This window comes from Empidonax traillii, unplaced genomic scaffold (assembly GCF_003031625.1).
Source record: "Empidonax traillii isolate 1590-97213 ecotype Southwest subspecies unplaced genomic scaffold, ASM303162v1 scaffold62:size2133460, whole genome shotgun sequence".
Taxonomy (NCBI): Eukaryota; Metazoa; Chordata; class Aves; order Passeriformes; family Tyrannidae; genus Empidonax; species Empidonax traillii.
Genome location: NW_020955255.1, coordinates 607591 through 631616, shown reverse-complemented (window position 1 = coordinate 631616; position 24026 = coordinate 607591). Strand labels below are relative to the sequence as shown.

At 35.5% G+C, this 24026-nt stretch overlaps 1 protein-coding gene across 1 annotated transcript in view; it reads right to left on the bottom strand.

Moving 5' to 3' along the window:
• DPYD (dihydropyrimidine dehydrogenase) overlaps nucleotides 1-24026 on the bottom strand; it is a 314495-nt gene that overhangs the window by 191201 nt on the left and 99268 nt on the right. Inside the window, exons 8-9 of the mRNA XM_027880005.1 lie at nucleotides 20338-20340; nucleotides 16347-16358 (exon numbers count right to left, since the gene is read on the bottom strand). Coding sequence (XP_027735806.1) covers nucleotides 16347-16358; nucleotides 20338-20340 — 15 coding nt within the window. The remainder of the gene's footprint in view (nucleotides 1-16346; nucleotides 16359-20337; nucleotides 20341-24026) is intronic.

The window sequence follows — 24026 nt, the reverse complement described above, 5'->3', positions numbered from 1 at the left end:
ATCAGCATATGCAGCATTTCATGTAAAATTTTATTCCATGACAGTGTCTTTTTTAACTAATTACAGCACTTTATCAAGTGCCTGAGTTTTCATTGGGTGTTTCACATTCTGCTGACGGGGCACTAGATCTGGTACTTTGGGTCAGAAATATAATGCAGTTGAACCTCAAATACTGTACAGCTACTATCTAGAAAACCGACAGAGAAATGGTGGTGCAGATATCCAAATGCCTCCTCAACAACCAGCAGTCAGGAACATGAAGTGAAACATGGTCACTGAGAATCATGAGTCAGGTACTTGGTTTGTAGGTACAGATACCTGCACAGGAATGCACAGAAGCTCCCTCCTCCTCTAAGCTTATTCTTTTGGTGGGTAAGTTAAACAAGCATAATGGGAAATTTATACTTCTTATATTAAGCAACTACTTTTTGTGATGCTTAAAGAGCCAGTGAGGTAGGACCATATGTCCCTTTTCAGCCCATGACGAGATGGCTATGACAGAGAGATGTCAGAAAGTTAAAAGAAGACACCTCAAATTACCTGCAGCCAATGGTGTAAATACTCTCAAGGGAGTGTATGTTTCCTCTGACATGGCATCTGACCCCTACTAGTGTCAAGCCAGGCACACAAATATACCAAGCACTGAGCATGAATCCTTAATGCCTGCTTGGTGCATAGTTTTGTATTTGTAGTACTACAGTAGGAAGAATCTCTCCCAGTAGAGTTTCAAATGGTAACAAAAACAAGATCAATAAATAGAAAATCAAGTTACACAGTCCCAATAGGTTCTTCTAACAAGGATTTCTCTCTGAAATGTTCATGCTTGTCTAATGCTGCTGCTTTTAATCCTTTCACACCAGTGGGTCCTACATGCTTGCATTAGTGCTAATGTAAAACAAATGAACATTTTATACAAGGATATCCACTCTCCCCAAGCAAAGGGGTTAATACCAAAGTAAGCTTTAGGAATGCAAATTATTTTCCCCATGTGGCTGAAAAACTACATGAGTTATTCATTTAAAAATTATTAGCATATAAAATCATTATTATCTCTGCAGTTAATGTACAGTTCACTGACAACCTTTTGGACCATTACAATTAAGAAAGGCAGCATCTTTAATGAAGTTACAAAACACATTGTTTATTAAATAGCAAATTGTATCTTTAATTACTTTAAATATTATAATCTGATGAAAAATTATTTCATAAACCTCAAGACAAATTATGTCAGAGATGGAGTATGCATTTTGTTGCTCTATGAATCCTAAACAGCACTTTCAATTTGCTTACAGGTTTCTTTTGTATGCAAATCTGCTCTTGAAATTGCTTTTAAGTGCCTAAATCCAATGACACTAGCATAAATCTAAGATGAGGTTTGTGCTGTTCTTTCTTTTTAAAACAAATTTAGTTTTTTGTCAAATGTAGAACTTGCAGTTCTAGTAAATACAGCTTTTCTATTAATCCATCAGAGGTAAACTGCAGATATGTTTTTGTGGGCTCATTGAACTAAAAACTATTTGGAGGTTTACTGTATTTTACTATTTCACTGTTTTGAACTAAAAGATAACTTTTGTTCAAAACTGTCAAGGGCTTTGAGGATATGCTATAATGCAAAGAAGCACATAGTAAGCTTATTTTAAATATTCCATCTTTTTTGTTACACAAACTAAACTCTGCACACTGTCAAGAAACTTTTTGCTCTCTGTACATTATTAGACCTATCTGCTTGATGTGCTTACCACTGTCTAACAATGGTTGAGAGCTGCAAAATTAAAGAAAATAGTTTAGTTGTTCACAGCATTAGGTCCTTTATTGTGTTTTGGATCCAACCTAGAACAAAGTCAGTATTAATATGCATTGATTTCTGGATCACTAAGACAAAATTAATACATTCAACTTCAATTATGTCATCATCAACTTTCACTGAACATTCTGACTGTTTGGAAACTCTTAGTTAGCTATTGGACTTTCTTGGGCTAATCAATGAATCAGGAAAGCAGAGATTATATTCAACTCCTTTATGCTAAAAAAATGCTACATTCTATATATGTCTGCCTCACCAGAAATATTGTCCATGCAAAGCATGAAGGAGAAACAATTAATCAGTGTGTAATATTATAAAGCTGAATTTTTAAAAAGCATCAAACTTTTTTTAAAGCTTCTGCTAGTGATAAAAAAATTAATATAATTACATAATTATATGTAATTATAAAATACAATCACAGACACTATGTTGTTCAGAGTTGAAACAAAACCATACAGAAGATCAAAAGATAATAAACATGCTTACTTTCACATTAGTATAAAAAAATTTTGAAATCCATTCAGAAACATGTTTTACAGTCTTCTGTGACTACCTATGTGCCAGAAGAAAATCCTAGCTGGGATTTGTAGGGAAGTTGGGTAGTCAAAGTCAGACATGTTTGTGAAAGCACTTACAACAAAATCAACTTCTGAAAAAGGTTTCCCTGCAGAAATCTGACATTAACTACAACACCGTTACAGGTGCTATGGACCAAACCGAATACAGGACTTGAAAAAAACCCCTTCCTAGGTGTGCACCTAAATACTCTTGCTGATTTGGGTCTAAGTACCTTTGGGACCCACACCTGGTCTGCCAAAAAATCTATATACCTGTACATTACTGATGTGGAGAAAAAGAACCTCAGGAGTGCTAGGAGATTTCCAGAGCAAGCCTTCTTATGTATTCAGAGATGTTTAAGACTGGATACAGTCCTAGGCAACCTGCTCTAGCTAACCCTGCTTTGAGCTCAGGGGCTAGACTGGACAGTCTCCAAAGGTCCCTTCCAACTATTTCCTGATTCTATGAAATATGCCCCCGTTGAGGGCCAACACCATGGAAAGATTTCTGAATTTTTTACGTGGGATTTAAAAAGTCCTCTACTACAGTTGAGTAAAAGAAAAGTATTTCCTATTAGGGCATAGATACCAGACATTTACAGAAAAGTAAGAGAAATTAAAAAACTAGTATGTTTCTATCAGTTATAGAGCTCTCCTAGCCAGTGGCAGCCTATGAGGAAATCAGACCCTTTCTTCAACCACTCATGCTTCAAAGAAACAAAGCTCAGCAATGGAGAACTAGAAAACACAGATCTCATAAATGGGTCGAAAGTTAATTTCTGAAATTTCTTCACTTCAAAACCTCTGTCCATCCTTCTAATTAGTACTATGCACTACTTGTTTGCAGAAAGTACATCGTGGTACTCAGTCCCTTTCTCAGTAAATGACAGAATTTGGTTTGCCTTATTCAACAAAATTACTCCCTAATCTTGTAAAATCAGAGTATAAGATAAGGACAAGAACTTGAAATCAAAAGCAGAATATAATTTGCCTCCATTCTCATATGATTTCAGTTGTATTTAAAAACAATTTCTCAAATATCACTATCTACAGTCATGGATGTTTGCTACACAAAAGAACAGTAACTCTGTCTCTCATGTCACTTTCTAACAGGTTACAACTGATACTACTTCCTTAAAGTCTTTGTGAAAAATTCCAAGAAGATGGAAAATCTTAACTTGTACATTCACAGCTCTACTGATATAACTGTCTCTCAGAAGTTCAGCATCACCAAATCAGTTGTATCATGCCAAGCCTTTTATGCTAGTATTTTAAATTATAAATCAGTTTTCCTTCACATATAAAATAAGACATAGAATTTAATTAACAATAAAAAAAGTTGAGTTGTGTGAGAAGAGAGAGACTCAGATAAACAATTCTCTGCTAAAACAAAATCTACCTCTAGTTCTTCATTCTTTATTTCGGATTACAGTATACATATAAATAGAAAACAAGTACTAATTTTTGCATTCAGATGCAAAATCAAATCTGTATGTTGAAAGTATAGCACGCGTGATGAAAACTATCAGTTTGATAAGCCTGCACTGACAATCACATCACCCAGCATATACACAGACACCAGTAAGTACAGGTCTTTCCAAAAGCTCATGTCCTCAAACTTTCAGAGGAAGGGATTAGGATTATACTACCTCTTGAGTCTGAAATCAAATGTTGAGCAGATATGTATTTATATATCAGAGAGCTTCTGTTTTCTTTTCATGATCATCTCTATCACCAATTTAACAGAAAAGAAAAAGCCATTTTCAGAGTCTAATAGCTCAGGAACAAATTAATGAATTAAACCACATTTCAGGATTAAAAGACTGTTGAAGAGGCAAGAAACAAAACATTTTCTAAATGCAGTCTTTGCAAGATAAAGAGAGATTATTATTGAGGCATCATAGATTTGGGGACTTTGCTATTTACTTATTTATTCAATCATTTACACAGATAGTTTAGAACTATGGTGAAACCAAAATTCCCAATTGCACAGATTTTACAGAATGGGGGAATAATTACTAATAAAAGGTAAATCATACATCCAACTAAAATTACATAAAAATCCAGAAAGAAATAAACAGAATAATGCATTCAGCAAATGAAACTATCAGAAAGATGCCATAAATGCAATGCTATTGCCACACTAAAGAAAAAAGGAAGAAAATAGAATATTTAAAATTTCTGAAACCTTATAATTAAATGTGTAGCAGATGCCATGTAGAATTTTCGACTATACCGCAAGAAACATAAAATTTATAAAAAAAAGGTAGTGATATTATAGCAGCACCTTCCCACTTTCACTGCCGGTATGAATGCAAATCAGGCAGACAGCAAGCTATACTCTACGCTTGGCTGCATGAGTTACTTCAATCCCAACAGTAACAAATAGCATTTACTGTCTGTAGCACTTTACATTTGCAAGGTGCTACACAGTCAATCCTCAAAATATCCGGTATGCAGATAACAGATAAACATTTATCCCTGCACTTTGCAGATGTGCAAAGAAATTCAAGTGATTTGCTGAGGACCATACAATAGAAGCAAAGTTGTAATGGCTCTTGGGCAACTCACAGAATAGGATTTTAAAATGCTTGAAGAGTGTGTCTTTCATAACTAAAATTTTTATAGCCTGGGAAGCATACAAACTACTTCCTGCCTGTGACAGTTCTAGTGCAAGCACTGTCTTAACAGTTATCTCCTTGCAACTGGAGCACTAGAGGAATCCTGACCACCTGTGCCCTATGCAGGAATCAAGGTGCTGAGAGAAGCAGGCAACGTCCTTGAAAGGCCATTCTCAGTGGTCTTAGAAAGGCCTCGAGGAGTGGGAGAGCTCCTCAACTACAAGAGACAGTAATCAAGCCTCCAGCATCTATTGGTTATTAATTATGGTAAAATGCTTGGTTTTGCAGCTATTTCCCCTTCTTTGTTTCAAGAAGATGCATTACAGATCATGTCAAATCACAGCTATTTTGCCAGTAGCCTGCACAGACACAGGTAGAAAGACTCATTCATATCGGTGGGCAGCTACATTCTCTGTCTTTGGGAAACACATGTGATTGCTAATATTAAAAACCAAGGAATAATACCTTGTCAAAGGGTTATTCAGAGAGCAAATCAAAATTCACACTTAATTAAAAGCCTCCCTATTTCCACCAACTCCACACAGAGTAGTAAGAGCTCAGCTGCAGAAGCTGAGCAGGAGGTGACTATTTAATGAACTGAACATTTGAATGAGATGGTCATTTGGTGTCAGCACAGACAATGGCAACCTTCCTTCAGGATTACAAGTTTCCACTATTTGACTTTTTTTGGACATGTCTAATTATACAGCTTCTCTTAACTGTCACCCAGAAACCTTTCCTGTGATTTAATTACGCTTTTTTAAAAAAATCCCACAATATACTGGCTGAAATAACAATGTGCCTAATCTCTGACTTGAATAAGAAACATAATGAAAACTGGTGTAAGAATACTCAAAATATACACATTTCCCCATCTTTTAACTTACTATAGCTGACCAATCAGGGGAGGGTTTTATATAAATAATGTTTTTTCTTAACTTTAGATCTTACTCATTTAGTATACATAACAAAAAATATTTTACAAAGAGCAGAAAGCATCAAAATTCAGCAAAACACATTCATTCCATTCAGTTGTTCTTTTTCCCCACAGAAAAACCTGACATCTTCATTATCAAAAGAAGGAAACTATTGAAAATGTGGCTGTGGAATAACTATATTAGCTTTTGCTTTATTTTAATCCTTTCCATTTTTATCATCTTTATGGATATTTTCATGTCTTTCAGTTTTTATTTCTTCAATTTGCCTTTTTTTTCCACACTTTATGCACTCTATTATATCTACTTTTTCTTCCTTTAGGTTTCCTCAATTTTTTCCAGTTCCATTTCCTTGTAAATTTATTTTTCTTGTTTGTCTCCCATTTATCTAGGTTTTTTTTTTTTTTTTTTTTTTTTTTTTTTTTTTTTTTTTTTTTTTTTTTTTTTTTTTTTTTTTTTTTTTTTTTTTTTTTTTTTTTTTTTTTTTTTTTTTTTTTTTTTTTTTTTTTTTTTTTTTTTTTTTTTTTTTTTTTTTTTTTTTTTTTTTTTTTTTTTTTTAACTGTCCCTCGTTTTTTTTCAGGGCTTTCCCCTTCAGCCTTTCCTTCTCAGGCTCATACCATGAGTGTTGCCTCCGGAGCAGCTGCAAGTAACAAGACTCAAGCACAGCTTGCCTAGGGGCCCAGGGATTTGTCAGCTACAAGATGCTTTTGAGAAAATGTTTTCTCACAACTTAGTTATACCAACAAAATCAAACCTACAAAACCCCACTAAACAAACAAAAAAACCCAAACATCAAAAAAAAAAAAAACTAGCAAAGTAGTAAGTCTAGTGAAGAAGCAGTATCTTGCATTTGACGATTTTGAACTTTTCCAATCTGTAGATTACTGCAATGGGGCTGCAGAACCGAGTCACGGAAGAAGTTATGATATTGTAACAGCTGTATATGGCAGTATCTGCCATTGACTGCTATAGTGTAGAAAGTGTGAAGATGGCATGAATACACATGATACCAGTGAAAAATATGATCTATACTTTTGGTAGATGTCCTACTGGCTTAAAATTCTACATTAAAAAGATCCACAGCTAATGTTATCTTTTTTTTTTTTTCTTCTGCTTAAAGCGCTTTGAGCATTTTTTTCTTGATATGCTTTCCTGCAGTATGACAGCTTGTTGTACTGCAAGCACTTACATTCATACTGAAATCCATGCACGGTAAGTTAAAGTAGTCAGTGGACACTGTCTGTAGAGGTAAACCCCACATTTGCTCCCTATGTAGAAGGCAAGCTCACCCTCAGGCAAACCTTGTCCAAACTTCAGTCATCCAGAGCGGACACAGAGCGTGGCATGTGTAATCCCTCCAGACACTGCATCATTTGCAGACAGAGCCAAAAATGGCAACGGAATTACTTACGTTCTGTTAAGTGAAGTTTGTGCAAAAGCTTTTGTGAGAACAAGGCTTAATGTTGTTTTTAACATAAAAACACTTTACAGAACTCCTCCCACACTTCTTAAAACCGCATCCCTAATTATGGAGTGCAGAGCTCTACTATAAGTGATTGATGTTGTTTTGTATGTTGTTATGGAAACAAACCAAGTAGGAGTTTCTGATTTGCGTATAGAATTTTGAGTCAGATTTTACAGTAAATAACTGAGCTTTCCAGTGTATAAGCAAAAACACCATATGGCCACACAAAGACTATGTCCTCACTCGCCACTAGTTGTTAAAATTAAGGTCTTTCAAGGAAGAGGGTAAAAATCAATGGACCTGCTCCATCTTGTCACTGGTCAGTGAACAATAAAACATGGTTTTCTCAAGTAGGGACAGTTTTTAAGTGTGAACATTTGACAAACTCAATCAAAACATTCGTAAGAAAGCCATGTTTAGTTCAAACTTGAGTTGACAAACTCTGAAGCTTGCAGGACACCTGCCCTAGAGATGCTGCAGCTATACACAGGAATTTACAGAATGCAAGTTCCCACCAAATGAATGACATATCTAAATTAAAAGAAAGTAATATCTGTTATTGAACATGTAGGATGTGGGTAACTTCCAAACAAAAAAGAAAACCAGTGTTCCCTAAAGAACTTACTATTCAATAAAAAGAGCTTCTCAAAAAAGGTTGAAAGTGAGATGAAAATTGAAAGCCACAAGAAGAAGGGAAACATCAAAGGGGTACGGTTTAGTAACAAAATAACAATGTTATTTTGCTTCTGTGGGAGTTAAACTACCTAAATAGAACAGATCATGATTCTGCCCTAATAATTTTCCATTTGTGTATATAGAAATGAATTTCTGCACTGCATATCTGAATCCAGCCCTGCATTGTCTCCCCTCCTTGCACCTGACAACAGAACTGACTTTCCTTTGGGTCTGCTCTGAAGACTATTGTGATTTCACAAGAACCCTCTCTTCCACCAAGAGGCATTATTGATTACCTTAGAACTTACTTTGCACAATCCTAGACCCATTCCCAAGCAGATAAAAATGTTTTACTCAGCATCAACCCAAAAGGGAAGGTGTATTCATTGCCCAATGAACTGCAGTACCAAACACTTTTAAACGTAGTTGTCACCAGTTCATATAACAGTAGAAGTCCAGTGGTTTCCTGATTTGCCTGCTTATTTGCCCCTTCTTGCAGTCATGCCAGAAGCATGCCTGGATTTGCTCCAAGTGATTGTTACTAGCCCAAACATCCAGTAACTGTTACAGGTTTCCTGGCTGCTGAGCACTATCAGACAGGTCTCAACTGGCCTCAGAGACATTCACCCTGACCAAGTCAAAACCTATCCTGCCATAAAGGCCCAGCAGCAAACCCCAGTGACAAGGGCTCCCTCATTTGGGTCCACTGCAGGTACACCCCACAAATCTGCCACTTTGATACTGTTTTGGTTACTTGTCAGAAAGTCAGTCACTTCTCAACCACAGGGCATGAAAACTTCCCTTACATCCCTGGGAGTAGCATCCCTGGGAGCATAAGGAGAAGAATGGAAACTGCCCAGCCCTGCTTCATTTTCTCCTTATTCTGGCTCTTGATTCTACTACTGATCCCAATTTTTTTTAACTCACATTTTTGCTCTGAGGGAGTATAATGTCACTCTGGTTAGGATGACAAGCTTCCTCACCCCTTCCTGACCAAAAGTCACTTCTGCCGGGGAAAACACTAATAATGAGTCTCTTTTGACATCAGATATTTATGCTGCCCTAACGCCCTTTGTTGCACCCCTGGGTGATTTCTAACCAGGCCTTAATGTGATCCCATTAGTTATCCTCCAGCTTTAGGGACATCTAACATACACTCTGTCTGAGTGGGTACAGCTATGGACATAATCCCTACAAGCCTCTGCTGCCTCCTCCTAACTCTTCTTACTGCTAATTCAGACATCAGGCTGGAATCTGGCTGGAAGACAGGGCTTAAATATCCTTCTTGGTGCACAGAACATCAGTTTGCCCCTTATATGAATAAGCAGTGCAAAGTGTCTTTACAATGAAGCATTCAAGAGGACTAGGCAAAACAAACATCAGTCTTGTTCAGGCTTGTTTGCCTGAGCAATACATTACAACCTTTGGACCAAGTTTCTCTTTTTATATCAGAAGGGAAAGCAGTGCCATGTAGATGGCACAGAAGGTGAATCATAAGGATTTGTAAAATTACAGAGGTAGGTAATAAGAATATTACAGGTTTTTTCATAGTTGATATAATTGCAGTTATTTTTTATAATAAAAATCCATTTAAATTAGGATTTGAATTACACATAAATGAAGCCATAGGGCTGCACTTCTACAATCTCAGCTGAGTACTCAATTCTTATCTAAAAGTGAAAGCAGGATTGAATAACCAGCAGCCAATGCTACTCCTCTATAGTAAGAATAACTAATACAGAGGGAGTGAAATAGAAGAGCTAGCAATGCATTTCCCCCCCAGCATATCAAGCAGGTTTTCGTATGGAAGCAGTGGTCATCAATCACTACCTCATTACCAACCTGTCATCTGGGTTTAGGCTAAATGTATTCTGGCTTACTGCCATACTAAATGTTCAATGAAACATCCTTAAGGCTCTCTACAAGTTCAGCTGAAGTCACACATGCTATACATCAAAAAGGAACATTAGCGTTATCATAGCTTAATAAATAGTGCCATTCTGGCAATGTAATCCTATGTTCTAGAGCTATCTTCCATTCCCAGTATTATACTGCTTAAGTAAACAATCTTGCTGTCTTGTGTGAAGTTTATTTAGTGATAAATGCATGTAAAGATAATTAGTCATACTGTTATAGATACACTTCCATCCCAGCTGAAGAACATGAGCAAAAACAGCATATGATTTTAAAAGCACACAGTGGCATAATGAACTTTATCTTACAGCATTAGTCCATTTTCATGCAATTCCTGAATCTGTTTCAAATTTAAAAATGTCAATAAAATATATATCTAGATTTGAAAGTAGCAGAGGCTTCAAGATGCACCTTAAAACAAATCCCAATAGCACATCTTTACATACATGAATCAGTTTAGTAACTTAAATTTTTTTAAAAATAGTGAAAAATCATGTTGAAATTTAAGAATACTTTTCTTGTTCTTGTATAAAATTTTTCATTTAGAGACACTGAATTTGTTATGCAACCAGGCCTTAACTAAAAAATGAGAAATGGCTCCAATATATTCAGTCACAAATGACTTTTAGTATGTAGCAGGAAACCTGTCTCGTTCAGTGAACTGGGCTTGTTCCATGCAAAACACATTGAACTTTACCCATGGATTCAAACCCTTACCTGTATCTGACCCTGTTCCTTTTCACTGTGCATTAATGTAACTAAACCACTAGCTGGACCAACCCTTGCCATAAGTCAAGTCCTTCTCCAACACATTCTCAGATGCATACATACATGAGCAAAGGCAACTCATTCTTTTAATTGAATTCTGATAAACTGGTGAGAAATTATGTTACATAATTCTTTGGTCTACTTGTTATGGCAAGCAAGCATAAGTTAGCTTAAACTAGGCTTTCCTTTGCCATGACTCATAGCTTATAGACTTAGCTGCAGGATCCAGAGAGTCTGGATCCAGATTCTTCAGTGTAGAATCCTTCAGTGCAGAAATTATCACATTTGCAATGCTTTTGACAGCTTTTGCTTCTGAAGTTTCAATGTGGCTTCTAGAGTAAATTACTGCCACGTCCATGTAGCATCACTATAAATCCTGATTATCTACTTCTTTAGGTTTGTTTGGTTTGGATTTTGGTTTTTATTTTCCTTTCCCTCTATAAATATACATGGGCCAGGATCCTGAGAGAGCTCAGAGGACTTAGTGTCCAGCTGTTGTTCCATATGTTCTCTAGGCCAACACCTGCTGCAGAGATACTACCAAGACCTCATGGTTGGCAAGCTGCTCTAATTCCACTCAGTTTGTAGGTTGAAAGGTCACTCCTTTAATGCAGTCAATTTGTGGCTTCCACATTAAAGAGAGGGAGTTGCTATCACTGCTGGAGCTCTATTTTATGAAATCCAGTGACAGTAAAACCAGATGTCCACTTTCATAATTGCTTTAACTGTCTAGTACATCTTAGAAAAATAACTTCCAGGACCTGATGAGATGATGAGCCAATCTCTTCACAAACAAGAGACTCTTCTAACCCAAAGCTATGACATTACTCAATGACCCTAAAGAGCTGGCTGATGGCATGGTCTGAGGACAAGATTAATTTCCTTTTCTTTCTATTTCAGAGATAATATGAAAAAAAAGGATTGAAGATAAAGATGCTTTTTTTCTGTTCTTTAACTTCCACTATAGAGAAATGCATAAGATCAAAACAAGATGAAGAACAGGGCAGAAAGGGCTGTATGTAAATAAAGCAAATGCTATGAAGAGAATCTCACAGAATCCTAAATAAAACTTTGGATAAACAATGATGACCCTAAGTAACTAAATATTATGTTGTAGCCATTCAGCACTAAATTCCAGACAAATCAGTGTGAAAATAGGTTCAAGGGACAAAGCAATGCATCATCCAATTTTACCAAAAATTGGCACACATTTACTAAAATCTTTACCAGGTTATACCTTCTTTACACATTATGAAAGTAAGCTCTTTTTTTGATAGGCATTTATACACACTTAAATAATCAGTACCGAATTCCAAAAAGAAAAATATTTTAGATGCCTATTGAATTAGACAGAACAGAAAAGTAGGAAAGTGGATAAGGTATATACACATAATAGGTGTAGATTTATGGAACATTATATATCAGAATTTCCAAATATTACCCACTGCAGAGAAGTGTTCCACAGTCACTGACCCAGTATAAGATGAGAAAATGGGAGAGCAGACTACATTTCCACTGTCCCACCTTTTGTGTTTCCAAAACTAGAGAAAAGGCAGTTTTCTCTAACACTGGAGTCAGGGCACTCCAGCTTGTCTGAACACACACTGCATTTTGACGGAGGTGAGTCTGCACCATCATTAGCTCTATATGATTAGAACTCCATGGCAGCTCTGAATAGCTGAGGGTCCTGACGCTGGATCAACATGCACAGACATGTAACAGAAAGAACAAGGTCACTTTATAAACCAAAGGCAGTCTAAAAGACTACCCAGCAACTACAAGACTAAATTGCAAGTACACAAAAGTAAAATCTCCATTTACAAATCATTGTTCATTTCCTGGCACACAGCTTGAGTAGGGAGAAGAGAATTAGCCTTTTGTTCCTAAACATATTTACAGAAAATTTAACAAACTTTAATGACACTACAAATAAATTAATTATCCTTATTTCAATGTTAAAATTGCACCAATATTTTTTTTTGCTCCTATTATATTTCTAAGAAAATCCTTCTCTTCATATGTGCACTTGGAACAGCTGTATATGATGCCAAATGTAAAAATTTAAAGACGTTCCAGCATATTAATTTTAACCCTCATTTCTGTCTCAATGATAGATGCAAGAATTCCGACTAGGCTGATTTTATGAACCAGTTAAATGATTTGTATTCAGACCAGCAGTAAAAATCCCCATGACAAAGTGTACTTGAACAAAAATACCCTGCTTGTGACACATCCTTTACAAGTAATGTGTTTTCATTTTTCACATGTTGCATCTCATTTATTTTATTCAGGCACACAGAGTTAAATCTACAAGATACAGTAAGCTTCCAATACCTTTGAAATAATAAATCATTTCTTACAGATGTTTTCACCCACTGCAAGGCTGCCGCTCATTAATCAAACATTATCAGTATCTATCACTGCCCAGTTCTAAACAGGAAAGGGACCCCATTTTGAGTTTTGACTTTTATTCACTGGTTAGTCCCTGACCCTTACACTACTGCATGCTTATTGGAAACACCTACTGCATGGCAGAGGGAGTTTTAGAAGGGTTGTTATACAAGCAGAGGTCTATTTTTCTTTGAGAATTGAAGGAAACAAAGTCAAGTTGCTCTTCAAATTGGCAACACAAATGCAATCAAATTGCCTTCAAAATTCTTTTCCAACATCGAAGTAAAATATAACCATGTAAGTAAACTATTTCTGGTTCAGATCTTTTCATATCTGAAAGGTTGAAATAAATATATATTAGTCACTATGCAAGATATGTTTCATTTTTGATAAATTATTAAAATTTCATTTCAGAAAACAGTACTTAGAATACAATATATCTGTAATAGCATAATCCTACAGGGGAAAATATGAAGAAAATGGTTCAATGTGAGTAAGAAGTTATCCGACAAAAAATTTTAACTTCCTTGTGATTATTGAGAAATTGCTGGATTCATGCCAATAATGTAAAATAAAATCTGCATTATTTAATTTGCTCTTTTGGTCCTTCCACATCTTTTCAGAATACTAGAATAGAAATTAAATTGGGGAAGCTGCACAAATTGCAAGTGGTTAGAAATGAAGATTTCTGTAGCACCAAGAAACAGCCTGATGTTTGCTAGAGAGAACACAGTCTAGCTTCTCCACAGCACTTTGGCAGTACTGAGCACTTCCATAGCCCTTTCAGTGCTCAGTTTCACTATTCCAATACATTAGAGAAGAATTAGACAGGAGCCCAATAGCCAGAGCCCAAGCCTCCCTCTCAACAGATCATCACACCACACTGCTTCCCTCCACTGCACTATTGCGGTGTGCATGATTTATATTTCTGTTATTAACCAAGTGAAAAATTAAAGGTAATGAACGTGGTTTCCAGTTAAAAACAACTGCCATCTCCTGCCACAGATGCAATTCACTCAACTCTCCTTTAACTGAACATTTTGTTTGCATATTCTATAACTTTCTGAATGAACACTGAATGCCATACTTTTATCTAGGATTATTCACCCTGTAAGGTTGCTTAAATATATTCTATTCTTGCAAGTACGGCAGGTCTACAGAAGTGACTAAGCTACAGTGTGTATTTTCTATGCCTCAATACAATAAAGGGCACATCCAGCACACGCAAAGGCCCATATTTGCATTTGAAAAATAAGAAACCAACTTGTCAATGTAGTGGGTGTATCTCTTAAATCCCTACAATTCCAAAAGTGCTAAGATTTCAGAACTTTCTTTACTTAATTTTATTGGGCTTTCCAGAAAAGCTGTGCATAAAGAAGTCATAGATCCTAACAATTAGAGGTGATTTCCTTAGATTTTATCTACTGCAGGAAAGTAGGGGGGTTTTAAATGCAAATTAGTACCAAGTTTTATTATCAAGCAGCTACTACAGCAAGAGCACAGGTAGGAACTTTATCCCAGTGATTAGACACCACAGATGAGTACCTTACCATTCATGTACAAAATGGTCACTTTATCTCCCCTAATGCTGCAAATTTCTTTCTGCTAGAAACAGTAAACTCAAACTCTGAGTGTAAGGAGACAAGCAATATAAAAATGTAAACAGCTGCTATTCACTTGCCTAAGTATGAAAACTCTTTAGGGAGCACTTTTTTGTTTGTTTCAAAGCAAGTCTTTTCTAGCTTTCTAAAGTTCAACAGAACTTACATATTAAAATTTGGCCATTATTTTTAATCTACAAAAGATTTTTATCAGGCTATAACAGAAGCATCAACACAACAAACAGAAATGAAATCATGTCTAAGTCACTTGGATATTGAAATAACGAACTGTAATATTTTCAATGTCTAACTACTGAAAAATACACTATCTATAAAATTAGAATAAGCTTCTTTTAGAAGATAATTCCACTCTCATTTAAAAAATCCCATGTATTGGAGAAAAACCTATAAATATTGTCCTATTTAGAAATTATCTTTGATAATGGTTAACAATGTAATCTCAACTTAAATAGCAACCAGGTACTAATTTCACTACACTTAAGTGTTAGAATCTATTTAAATATACCCATCACACCCAAATAAACAACCACCTATTATCCTCGGTCACAAATTAACAAAGACTTATATCTAGCAAAAATAATCCTATGAAATCTGAAGTGAATTATACCATCTTCAATTATGTTCAATTACATCAATGAAACAATAAAATAAAACCTTACAACTCTTAGAAATGTAATAATACATCATAAGTTTCTACTTGGTAAGTGACTAGTAATTTCAATGCAGTGGCATTATTATCATTAAAGATTAATTGGTTGAAACTTGTTGATATTTAAATTCTCATTATTCTTTCTTTTTCTTCCTATGAAGCTAATCAACAAAGATCATTTGAGGGAATATTGAGTCATCATACTAGCTGCTGAATGCATTTTTACTTTCTCTAATTGTTCATGTTCAGCTTACTCCATTTTTAGCACAAATGAATGAACAATAGCCAAAGGATTTCCTGTGAAAGAAAACATTGTCAAGGACAATGTTTGGAAAATGTTTTCCTGTTAGATAAACATGTAATTTGTATTAGCATTACCCAAACACTATGAGTACTTAGTGTGCTTATTCCTGCGTTTTGGCTTTGTAAACATTGTTTTATAAAGACAATTTACAGTAAATTTAACATTAATACACTGAAACTAGTAACAGTACAAACAGTGAATGTTAATTACTATATATGCCCCACACCTTGTGACATCAACAAGAAAGTGTCAAATTTTGAATATGGTTTGATACCACAAAGTGCACACAGAAGACTATCTGACTTTATGCACAAGGAATGTCAAACTTTATCTCAAGTCTGCAGAACATGACAATATGCTACACAAACCCAGGGAAATATCTACATACCTGTTAGCCATCCTTTTAAAAGACTTGCCATGTGATACATACTATAATATTTATATGCTCTATCCTAATTACGTACACAGTCTTAGTAATCATTTAGTAATCATTAAGACATGTATTTACACAGTTACTTTTAATTTCATAGTAAAGCAAACATGTGAGTGGCATCTCTGAGAAATATAGATTAGAACAGTAAAGAACAATTTTCAAGTAACATGACCATGACAAGTGGTTCAAAAGCCTGGATAATCTCTATCTATTAAAAATCTGAGACACAGCAACACAAACATTTACATAGCTTAGTTAAAGATTACTTACTAAAGTGAACTTGTAAAATTTTATTCTCTGATATTTGTTGTCATTAAATACTTCCATCTCATTAGAACTAAAGAAGGGCAGTGGATGTGTCTTCCCATGATGGTAGATGCTATTGTACTGGATAATAAACTTACAAATGCTTGTGGAAGAGCAAAGCCTTCAATTAATGTGTTGAGCTTGATGGATGGAATAAGGGATTCCCTCGGGCACACACTGCAGGTTGTTCAGGACTCAGAAGGCCCTCACACTACGAATCCCACCCAAAACAGAATCAATCACTAATGAGTGGACTCCCAGTTAAATGAAGGACCAAAACTGGCCTCAAGCACACCCAGGATTTTTCCCTGCCCTTTGGTACATCAAACTGTTCCTAGACCAACAAAGGCCTGACTACTGAGCAATGACAAAAAGGAAAGCACATGACTGAGAAGCACAAGACAACCACTGGGTCAGATGGAAGCCCTGAGCCCTGCCCATGCCCAGCAGTGGCTTCCTAGGGACTACCCTTACAGAGCAGAGAAATGGCAGAGTGAGAAGGTCTCCTTAGGCAACTTCAAAAAGTCCATCAACACGTACTACAAGTTCACTGCACAAACCCGGTTTTGTCTTAATTTGTCAGTTCAGTTCAACAAGTAGATACACCCCTTGTTGAGTCAGCAGTAAAACGAATATGAATTCAGAGACATTATATTTATATGACTTAAATGTGACAGGAAGACCGCTTAAAACTTTACTCATGAACAGAAAAAAATTGCTTGCTATCTCCTCACCAATAACTGGCACTAAACAAGTGAGATTTTGATACACTTCCTACTTGTGTACAGTCTTTAAAAACAAACAAAAAAAATTAAATGCAATAAGCCTAGGTTTTTAATCAGTGTTTTATCTTTTGCAAACAAGACGAAGAAAGGTATGGAATTTCTAAACCTATTGTTTAGATTTTGTATTGTGTCATTCCTCCCCTAGTATTAGGTAGAACAATATTTCAAAAAATGTCAGATTGCATTAAACACATATTGGACCACATAAACTTTCCTTACAAGAAAAGTGAGCTCATCTAGAGTAAATTATATGCACCAAATTACAAACTGCACTTTAGATGGTTGTTCATTCTATGTCTGAATATTAAAGTGGAAGTAAAAAGATGGCAGCATAATCAATATTTGTACATCTAAAAGATAAAAGTACCTGTCTCATGAAGTGAACTTTCAGAGACAGCATACAAGCAACCAGACCTTTTTTCTTTAGGTGTAAAGCACTCAAGTGTGTAACATCAGAATACAAAAATGTAATATGTAACATCACCATTTTGTTCAAAGTTTTCTTTTCTTATGGACTTCCAAACCTAAAAATTCTTAAAAATATATGATTGAAAAATCTCCAAGCAAATTGCTAAATAACGTTAGAGTAAATAATCCACTCAGATATTAAAAAAATCAGCTACTCTTAAAACAATATGAATCGAATTATTTTATTATTATATTTAGATGAGCATTTCTTCAGGGAGACTGTCCAGCATCTTGGAAAGAGACAAGAGAATGTTTTGTAAAACATGCAGGAGAGATTGTTATGCTAAATATTTTTTTCATAGGAGAGATAAGTAAGTAAGAGCAGAAAAATCTGTGCAATTTACAAGTGAATATCTTAAGGATGCCCAAGGGCAGATTATTAGTATTTTTGGAAGTGTCCTAAGACTATTAATAATAAATAAGCTTTTTTGTGCATCTGAGCCCTCAAAGCTTTCAACTGCCTAGTGCTTCCGATGTGTATTAGGAATGTTCCACCAATATCCAGAGCAGTAGTGAGGTCTAAAGAACTGAAAGAACAGTTTATTACAAATGCCAATAGTAGAAAAAGGTGGCTCAAGCATAAAAATTCTTGGATTTATGTACATAGTTGGTCTCCAGGAAAGATGCTGCACTGGGAGTAAAAGTGAGTTCAAACATCTGCTATAACATGTAAGAACAGGTTCTTTCACAGTGTTTCTTTTCTAATATAACTATATTCTTTTTGGTTACAAATAACAAAGCTTTTTAGACTAAAGTGTAGCAAAAGATAAGAATAAAATGAGGAACAACAAGTTTTGTCTTAGAATCAATTATTGTGTAATTTGTTTATAATATCATTCACATGAGACATGAAACAAGAAATGTGGCGTTATAGAAGGATGAGTTCATTCTCCAAGCTATGAGCCACGAGCTAAGGCTCTCCAGGAGGTAGACTATAAAGAAGTCCTACACTTGACTGCAGAGACTTGTGTAGACTTTCTTCCTTGAGACTTTTCATACAGCTGCAGTTCCATGTGTAGTTTTGATCCTGTTGCATATTAAATGGCCTGCGTATCACTGGCCTTCTCACAGGATCTTTATTTAAAAACCTATTCTTTTTTATTTAATTTTAAAACTATTCAGTATCCTGTAAGGCAGCTGTGAAATATTTTGAACTGGCTTGTCCAGATTCTGCCACTGTTCTTCAGCACTGTTCCTCTTCAAGTTCAAAGTACTCTGTCTAACTTCATGACTCATCTTGATTATTTCATTCTCATTATTTCTAATACCAAAGTCTCACAGCTTTTTGCAGCTAAATGGATTGGAATATGTTGCTTTTTCACAGTAAGATACACTTTCAAGTGTTTTCCCTGGCTCTGCAATCTTTAGTATCTTTTATTGTATAAGGATAGCACTGCTTAAAAAGCTACTGTTGCCATCATTTAAAATCCTTGGTGAAAAGCACTGTCTTTGCAAAATTCTGAAACAGTGACCACCCTTGTTTACAAGGGGTAATGAAACAAACCCAGGAACTAAGCCAGGCATACATTTATTTTGAATATCTAGCTGATCAACATGATGTTTCAACATCATTCTTTCCTATGCTGTCTTCCAACGTATTATTTTTCTTCCCTGCTCGCTGTGTTTGATCTCTCTATCTTTAGGCTTTGGTTTCCTTGCAGTAAAAGCTGTATAACCCATGAAGTGTCAAAATATTTATTAAATTATAAGATAATAAAAAACAACACCAAAAAACCTCCAAATACAGAGCTGGCAATTTTTTAGAGCCTAAGGTTGCACAATGGCTGTATTCAAGATCCATCTTTAACCAAGATACACTGTAATTTACGTGACTTGCTACATTACCACTCAGGGAAACAGGTCTTTGCAAAGAGACCCAACAGCATAATTTTTGGGAACATCATAAAGCAAAGAACAGAAATCAATTCCAGAAAGCAACCAACTAACAGATAAATCCTGGATATGTTTTCAAATTACCCTGCCTTTAAACTCATTTGGACATGATAAGTGAAATATCAAATGAAGAGAAAAAGAAAATGCAGAAATACAAGGTAAACCAAAACCAGAGAAGCAAACAAATAAAAGTCTGTTCACAACCTGAAATGAGAACTATTTTGAACATGACATATTTCCTCCATAAATGTCTGTGCTGGCCATGGGCCTACGGGCCCCATATGCAGATTTCATGTCCTCCAAATTTAGTTTATGAATCAGGAGTACGATGCACAATTTTTTCCTATAGCACAAGCAAAATGAACATCTGTTCACTTTTTGCCACGTAGGTTTATATCTGTGTGGGTGGGTGTGAACAGAGCTCTTGATGTGTAATATTCCTCCCATCTGCACACCAGGTGGCACTGCATAGTTAATCAGAAGATAATAACAGGCATGAGGAGATTACTTACTTTTTGGGGAAGAGAGAGTAAATCAATCTCACAGAGGTTTTTTAAAACAAGGTACATTAATGCTTGGACTTTTAATTTCTTTTTTCTGGTGTGTAATTTCATTCCAATCAATGGCATGATCTGATTATATCATTGTTTGAATGTTATGTTAATTAACTATGAATGACTGCAATTATGACAAAGGTTCTTCCCACAAGGGATTTTACAGTTTTAACCCTTGCAAGCAGGATATACTATCTAGCATACATCCAAGCAACAATCTGCTTAGATTTACTTTGTATGCTCATCTAACCCACCGTTTCACAGTATTTAATAGAACGTCTCAATACTCTTATACAATAAAACTAACTTTATAGTAATTCAACATCAGAAGATGGAGGAAGAAACAAGCAAGCTTCATTACCAGCTGCATTTGCCCTATAATGGGAAGTTAACTAGAAAGTTAGTTGATGTGGCAAGTTTAAAATTGAAAACATTGAAGTGTCTAAGTAATTTCTTGGAATGGGGGCTTAAAGTTTTTTAAAATATTTTACCAAATAAAAAAAACTTTGAGGATATATTTTTATCTGATATTTATCTAAAGAGAATGTATATGTTATATAAAACACCTACATTATGATAAAATGCTATAGAATAAGGATAGGGGGTTGTGCAAAAGTCTGCAGAAAATGTTTATAGTGATAGCATTTCTGTGTACTCATTTGAATCTCACATGAAAAATGTCCCTAAATACTTTAAATACTTAGTTCATTCATTTTCATTCAATTAAGTAGTTGTATAAAGAAACTGTTCTGTATTTTCTCTTTCAAAAAGAATATACAACACTTTGTGGAGTCTTGAAAGACAGAACCACAGAATCCTGTTTTCCAAAGAATGTAGCTGAACTTCTAGAAGGATGAGTAATAAAGGCCTGGTATTTCTGCATTTGCTCTGATAGCCAAGAAAGACACATACATATAGCCTTTGTTTTCTGGTAAAAATCATATTGCACCCTGGAAGTCCAAGAGACACAGTAGCACAAAGTGTTCAACACAAAGTGTTCAGACTACTCTGTTCTTCATAAGATACCCTTCGCTGCCTTACTTTGCTGTCTCTGAGGACCATGTGCTCTCTCCTCTAGCCCCTCACCCCTTCATTGATTTCTCCCTTTTGCTCTCAGCATGCTTATTCTCTGTTGCCCCAAGTCTCTATGGTGTTTACAGAAGGCAGCAACTGATGTGAGACTTTTTTTTTCTAACAGTAAAAATTTCAAACTGATTTGTCAGCTCAGTCACAAATTCTTCACAAACACTTCTTATCAAAGAGCAGATTCTAGGTAGAGTATGTTGAGTAATCAATCAAATCAGGAGAGGATAGGTTTTTTCTATGCTTATTTGTAGAGGTTAGTTTTAAAGCTTTGAATGTCTAATTGGGAGATTTAATTCCTATTAATTAATGTCTGTGAATAACAAAATAAATCCAAAATATTTGTAAATGGAAGATAGTTGGAATTTTAAGATGAAAATTTTAAGGACTCTAATTCTGCTCTAATTTTTAAGTAGCATTTTTAACTGTCCATTGAAATAAAACTGAATAAAATTAGAAATTGCGCCTATCTAAATGACAATGAATAAAGAAACAAAAAAATATAGTGGAGACTCCCAGAATATTTTTCTTCCCATTGTTTAGCTGCTACCTTTTAGTCCTATGAAAAAATTCTCATGCATGCTACTGTCTATCATTACTTTTGATGTAAGAAACCGAGATTCATGGACTACCCTTTTATACTTTTAGCTGCATCTGAAATCAGGACTGCTGGAGAAAAAGAATAGTGTATCTCTTAGGTCACTGTATGCAAAACACCAGATACATCTACTCACAGATGTTGCAAAATACACATCTTTGTAGAGAGAAAACTGAGGGCATGTGAGAGTGATGGACAGGGAAAATTCACATAATAGTCCTCTAGAAATAATCAGAAGTACAGCATCAAGAACTCATTGGATAAAACACAGTTCAGATAAGACAAAAATCTGGACATTGAAGGAAAGAGTTATCAAAAGTAAAAAAAGTAATAGGCAACTCTGTGACAGAATTCACCTACAATTTGTTCTGAGGTTCTGCTATCAGAGGGCAGTTGGTTTCCAGTATCGCCCAGTTTGATCACTACTGCATATCCAGGTACTTATGAAAGCTTTTCCTAGGATTTAGTCTTTTCTAATTCAACATATGTCATTGCAAAGCCCAATTCCACATCAGTCTCCAAAGGCTAATCAGGAAAGATACGATGGAGGTAAGGTGTGACTAAAATTGAGACCCCAGAGGTTGCAGAGGGTACATATTGGCCACCCATTTGTTTCCAGGTCTAGTACAAGGCAGTTTTCTGAGCTTTCAAACAGTGACTGATGCATAACTGTGTTTTCCAAGTGCTGCTTGCAACTCCACTTGCTCTCATGTAGCTGGGTATCTACAAATGCCCTTCTGTTTCATGAATCACACATGAACTCCCATACAATCCCGACTACTAAAATCTTGAGTTCCATCTCATTTGCAAGACCAAAGGTGTGCTCTTCAAAAATCACACTGCTAAGAAAAAATCCTCTCACACTGTACTCTCTTGTCCCATCACATATTTCATATTCTTTTACACATTAATTTACTTTTTCTTTTTTCCAGTAACAGGGAAAATTGAAAACTACCACATTTATTCTCCATCAAGGTACACAGCCACTCAGAAGCAAATTACAATTTACAAAAATATGTTTTATGTAAGTACCTCTCTTTATGTAAGTACCTAATTATTTTAACCCTATGTTTCAGGGTAATGTTCAAATGTGACATTTCACTGAATGTTTGTTTGGTAGGCAAAGAACACAAAAAGAAATGCAGTAGACTCATTATGGAAAAAAGGCTGTTGCTGAGAGCTTATAAATCTATCGCTTTAATACAGCTAACTCTACAAATATGCAACTTGGCAAGTCCTGAACCTCTCAATACCAGTGTGCAAGGCCATGTTACTGTCCAGTGTCTTACAGAGTACTGTAAAAGCGAGATGACAGACAGACATGGGGGTACAATGAGGGACCGACTTCATCATAAATGCAAGGTAGCTTCCAATAACAAAACTTTGTAGGTACACATAATCCTTCCTTAGCATTTATACCCTCCGTTTCCTAGTACAATCAATGAACACATGATTTACAGGAGAATTATGCTTCAGATACCTTCTCTTGTTTATTAAATTTCTGGCTGTGTCCATTTCCCTAGCATCTGTATGGCATGTTGTATCTATCTATCTATATATCTATATATAGAGATATGTATTTCAAGCCAAAAATATTTTATATTAGGATAACTTTATTAAGTCAGAAAATAAACTCACATACATAAACCAAACATTCCAATCCTATGTGTAGTGCTCAGTGGTCACTTTTGCTAAGCTTAAACTGAACTGTTCTGAGTCAGAAATGCAGAGGAATGATGATGTTCAAAAACGACTGATTTTTTCCTAAATGCTAGACTCCCAGAAGACAAATGTTTATGAATTAATTCCTCATTGGTGAGATTTCACAATGCAGACTATAAGTTTGACCATTTGCCTTGTATACAATTACATCAAAGTATGACACATCAGAACTCCTATACACGGAAGTTCTCTAGCAATGTAGGGATTTAGGATTATATAAATCACAGCCCTCTGTACCATCATTACATGACAGAATAGACCTGCAAAGCTTATTATACTGCATAACCAGATGGTAAACAACAGTTGTCGCTGTACTAAGAATTACATCTCTGTAATCAATAATAGGAAGGAGGAACAGTTGGACAACTTGTTTCCTATTATGTTCACTTAGGCAACGTCTAGATCAATAAAGAGCATTAAGCTTCATACCCACTGTAGACAATACCTGCTCAACATGCTTATCATATGGCAGCAATGG